The 5,000-nt window shown below is 44.5% G+C and overlaps 1 protein-coding gene across 1 annotated transcript in view; it reads right to left on the bottom strand.

Annotated features, from left to right (window-relative positions):
• LOC143298669 (vascular endothelial growth factor receptor 1-like) overlaps nt 1-5,000 on the bottom strand; it is a 135,021-nt gene that overhangs the window by 64,025 nt on the left and 65,996 nt on the right. Inside the window, exon 3 of the mRNA XM_076611553.1 lies at nt 514-570. Within this exon, the coding sequence (XP_076467668.1) occupies nt 514-570 (57 nt within the window). The remainder of the gene's footprint in view (nt 1-513; nt 571-5,000) is intronic.

Below are 5,000 nucleotides of genomic sequence, written 5' to 3'. Positions count from 1 at the left end.
ACACAACACAACACAACACGACACGACACGACACGACACAGCACGACACAACACAACACAACACAACACAACACAGCACAGCACAGCACAGCACAGCACAGCACAGCACAGCACGACACAGCACAACACAGCACAGCACAACACAGCACAACACAGCACAACACAACACAACACAACACCACACCACACAACACAACACAACACCACACCACACAACACAACACAGCACAGCACAACACAACACGACACAACACAACACAACACAACACAGCACAACACAACACAACACCACACAACACAACACAACACAACACAGCACAACACAACACAACACAACACAACACAGCACAGCACAACACAGCACAACACAACACAACACAACACAACACAACACAGCACAGCACAGCACAACACAACACAACACAACACAACACAACACAACACAACACAACACAGCACAACACAGCACAACACAACACTCCCTCCCACCTGCTGTGTGTGGTATTCAGGTACCCAGGACCACTGGAGCGGAGCGCTGCCGATGCAGTCCAGCGTGCCATTGGCGCCTGGCTGCAGGACCACGTCACCACTGGGGACAATTTCTGGCGGTAGCAGCAGACCGCTGGTCAGGTCGTCATCGCCGAATCCCTCCTCCCCCTCTCCTCCTCCTCCTCCACCTCCTCCTCCTCCTCTGTCTCCCTCTACTGTAGCATCGGACACTGGAGGATCTGGGGGGGGGGAAAAAGAAAAAAAGAAAAACGAAAGTTGAAAGTCAGAAGTCAGCGATGAAGACACATTTCGGAAAACGTTGAAATCAATCTGGCGTGTTTTATTTTATTTTATTTTATTTTTTATTTTTATTTTTTTAAAGTTGGTATGAAACTAAATGCGGGTGATTGAAAACAAAAGGTTCACCAATATCGAGATAGATAGATAAACATATAGAGAGAGAGGGGGGGGGAGAAAGAGTGAGAGGGGGGAGAGAGAGGGGGGGGAGAGGGAGGGGGGAGAGAGAAAGAGAGAAGGGAGAGAGAGAGAGAGGGGGGGAGGGGGGAGAGAGAGGGGGGGGAGAGAGAGAGAACGGAGAGAGAGAGGGGAGAGGGGAGAGAGAGAGAGAGAGGGGAGAGAGAGAGAGAGAGAGTGGTACACACACACACACACACACACACACACACATACACACACACACACACACACACATATATATATATATATATATATGTGTGTGTGTGTGTGTGTGTGTGTGTGTACCACTCTCTCTCTCTCTCTCTCCCCTCTCTCTCTCTCTCTCCCCTCTCCCCTCTCTCTCTCCGTTCTCTCTCTCTCCCCCCCTCTCTCTCCCCCTCCCCCCTCTCTCTCTCTCTCCCTTCTCTCTTTCTCTCTCCCCCCTCCCTCTCCCCCCCTCTCTCTCCCCCCTGGAGAGAGAGAGAGAGAGAGAGAGATAGAGAGAGAGAATACTGGTTTGATTGGTAATCTGTGTCAAAAAAAAAAAGCCACAAAATGTCTAAAACTGATAATAGAATAGCATCAGTTCTGCTGAAATCAACACAGCATTAATCACTGTCACGCCCTATAAAAGAGGGATTAATAACCCTTACCCAAACCCAGCATTAACACCCAGACAACACAAACACAGACTTAAATAATTCAAAGTTGAAATACATTTTATTCAATCCCACACAAACTGACTGATAAAGAATAAGCCTAATCCCAGCTACAGTAACTGAAACACTCAATGAGTGAATATCTACATCAACTCAAAACCCTTACAGAACTTTAAGAAACAAGCATTCAGCGAAAACCGGTTCACAGAATGTTCTCAGTGTGCACACTTAGGACGGCTGATAAACAAAAGAAACAAACAAACAAAAACAAAAACAAGAGAGGCAAGGCCTTCAAGACTCACTTGTGATAAATTAAGTCCCCTATCATTAATTACAGAGTAATTTCCCCTTTTTACTATCTGCACCAAAACGTTTGCAAAATAAATAAAAATTCCATGCTTAGCAAAAGAAGTTCCTGTTTGAACAAAAAATGATAATAATGACTCCTCTTGTTGTTGCCTCAGAATAAGAGGTCAGAGTGCCAAGTTTAGAGAATACAAAAAATATAAATATAACAGTAAATACAGTTTGCATATAATTAGGCTTCTTTTTTTTATTATTTTCTTGGTGCCCATCCCAGAGGTGCAATATTGTTTTAAACAAGATGACTGGAAAGAACTGAATTTGTCCTATGTTTATGCCAAATTTGGTGTCAACTGACAAAGTATTTGCAGAGAAAATGTCGATGTTAAAGTTTACCACGGACACACACACACACACACACACACACACACAGACAACCGAACACCGGGTTAAAACATAGACTCACTTTGTTTACACAAGTGAGTCAAAAACAAAAAAACAAAAAAAACGAAACAAACACACTGCACAACACTGAAGAGGAAATAAACAACGATGACTTGAAGGCGAAAACTGAAGAAAACGAGGACGATGAAGTACACAACTTCAAGTCAGTGCTGCTTACGCTACCGATTCAGCTAGTACACACGTAAATAAAAGGTACATTGGAACAAACATTGGAGAGAGTTACCACTCTTTACCATTTGTTAATCATTTAATCTCCTGGCTTCATTATTTGTTAAGTTCCAGTTGAAAAACCACCGAGGCAAACATGTGTTTGTTCTGTATTGTGCATGTGTTCTGTGTGGCTTACCACATTATCACGCACGCACAACTCAACTGGAGAAACTGAAGACAAGGAAGAGGCAGGGAAGGGAGGCTATTTTGGGAAGAGGTGGGTTTTAACTCTCTCCATAAGAACGGCGAAAGAGACGACATTAACAGCGTTTCATCCCAATTACCATCATCAAAATATTGCAAGCGGAACGCTCTTATACTGAAGAGGTGAATGTTGACAAAGAATACCACAGTTCTGACGACGGAAGCTAAAGGTTGGGTCATTCAGACACCCACTGGACATCCGAGGGGTCTGTGTAGAGGAGAAGAGAGGACTGGCCGTACTGAGTGACTTAAGGCCAGACTTGAAAGAGCTGAGTGTGGAGACTTGACGAAGCGAAAGAGGAAGTTCATTCCAATTGCAAGATCCAGAGAAAGAACTGTGTGCACATGTCAAATGATCGGTATAAGGACAGGCCCGGCGCTTCCTTTTTGTTGAGGAAGTGTCTGGGTTTGTTCCAATGTACTTTTTTATTTACCTGTGTGCTAGCTGAATCGGTAGCGTAAGCAGCACTGACTTGAAGTTGTGTACCTTGTGAATGGAGAGAGTTACCACTCTTTACTATTTGTTAATCATTTCATCTCCTGGCCTCATTGTTTGTGAATTTGAAGACGACGATGCTACAGCAGCACAAACGACGACAGTGATGAGAAGAGGGCAACAGCCAAGCCAGCAGTCAGCAGCAGATGGAGCGACAACGCTGCCCACGTCAACACAGGCCCCAATTAGTGTGTTAGTGAAAATGAGATAGACCAGCTCAGTGATATCAAACACAGAAAAATATTCTTGGAAAATGTTCTGGATATTACTTGATTTATATCGAAATGGTATTTATTCTTCAAAATGGCTGAGTTGTATCAGACAGATTTTAATAGAAACAGGGTATGACAGTGACAGTGACAGGGAACGCAAAACATGACTCCACCATTGCACGTGAAAAATGTAAAACCCATTGCACGTGAAAAATGTAAAAACCGGGAGCAACACACACACACAAAAGACAAGCAAGTTGGGGGAGAGTAAATGGGGAAAGGGCACATATGACACATTACTCTGCACGTGGTTGTCATGGGTTGTGACAATCGATGAAGTTGGACTAACCACGTCCTCAGGTAAGTCACCACTCAGACAGGAAACATTCTGAGATATTCTGAACGGCTTGACTCTAAATATACCTTGGGTTTGTTGATGTTTTTGTTGTTGTTGTTGATGTTGTTGTTGTTGTGTGTGTGTGTGTTGGATGTTATTGCTAATTTTGTGTATTTGTTTTATTTTTTGTTGTTGTTTTCTTGTTGTTTTGGGGGGTTTGGGGTTTTTTTTTTCTTGGGGGTGGGGGGGAGGGGGGGCTGAAGGTGGTTCCCCCCCACCCCCTTCTTCGACTAAGAATCTATTTAAATGACATTCTCCCAACGCCTGGGTCAGTGAACTCTTGGCAGTGGAATGGCATCTTTGACCTTCAGCGTCTGGAGTTGTTGTGGAAGTGGAGAGGAATGCTTTCTGGGCAGCATTGTTGTTTCCTCAGCCCAAACTCTGCCTCGAAGAGTAAGACACACCGTCTGGCTGGGGCCTATGACCTGTTTGGGGGTTCAATGTGAGGGGGCGATGAAGCCTTTCTCTTCTTTTTCTAAGTGCACTTAGCGCACGTAAAAGAACCAACGGCAACAAAAGGGTTGTTCCTGGCAAAATTCTATAGAAAAATCCACTTCGATAGGAAAAATAAATAAAACTGCACGCAGGAAAAAAAAAAAAGGGGTGGCGCTGTAGTGTAGCGACGCGCTCTCCCTGGGGAGAGCAGCCCGAATTTCACACAGAGAAATCTGTTGTGATAAAAAGAAATACAAGTACGTACAAACACAAATAATTATTACGACTACTACTACTACCACCACTACTGTTCCTGCTGCATCTGCTACTACTGCTGCTGTTGCTCCTACAACAACTACTGCTTCTGCTACTGCTACAAAATAGCTGCTGCATCTACTGCTGCTGGTGCTCTTGTATTGCATCCAGCTAGCCATTTCAATCCTTCAGAAAAGTGTTCTTTAATTCGATACCTAACGGCTCAAAATTTCGCGTACCTTCCAGCCGCTACTCAAAGATGAGCAGCGAAGACCCGTTTCCTCTGATGCCGTAGCAGAGTGGAACTAACCATGCAAGTTTAAAGGAACTTATCTTTTCCAGAGACTAGGGGAGGGTGTGTGTGGTGTGTGGGGGGGGGAGGTGGGAGGAGGAGAGTGTGGGGGCACATCTAGTAGGAC

This window comes from Babylonia areolata, chromosome 24, assembly GCF_041734735.1.
Source record: "Babylonia areolata isolate BAREFJ2019XMU chromosome 24, ASM4173473v1, whole genome shotgun sequence".
NCBI classification, from domain to species: domain Eukaryota; kingdom Metazoa; phylum Mollusca; class Gastropoda; order Neogastropoda; family Buccinidae; genus Babylonia; species Babylonia areolata.
Note: the sequence above shows the minus strand (reverse complement) of the source record. Positions and strands in the feature narration are given on the sequence as shown.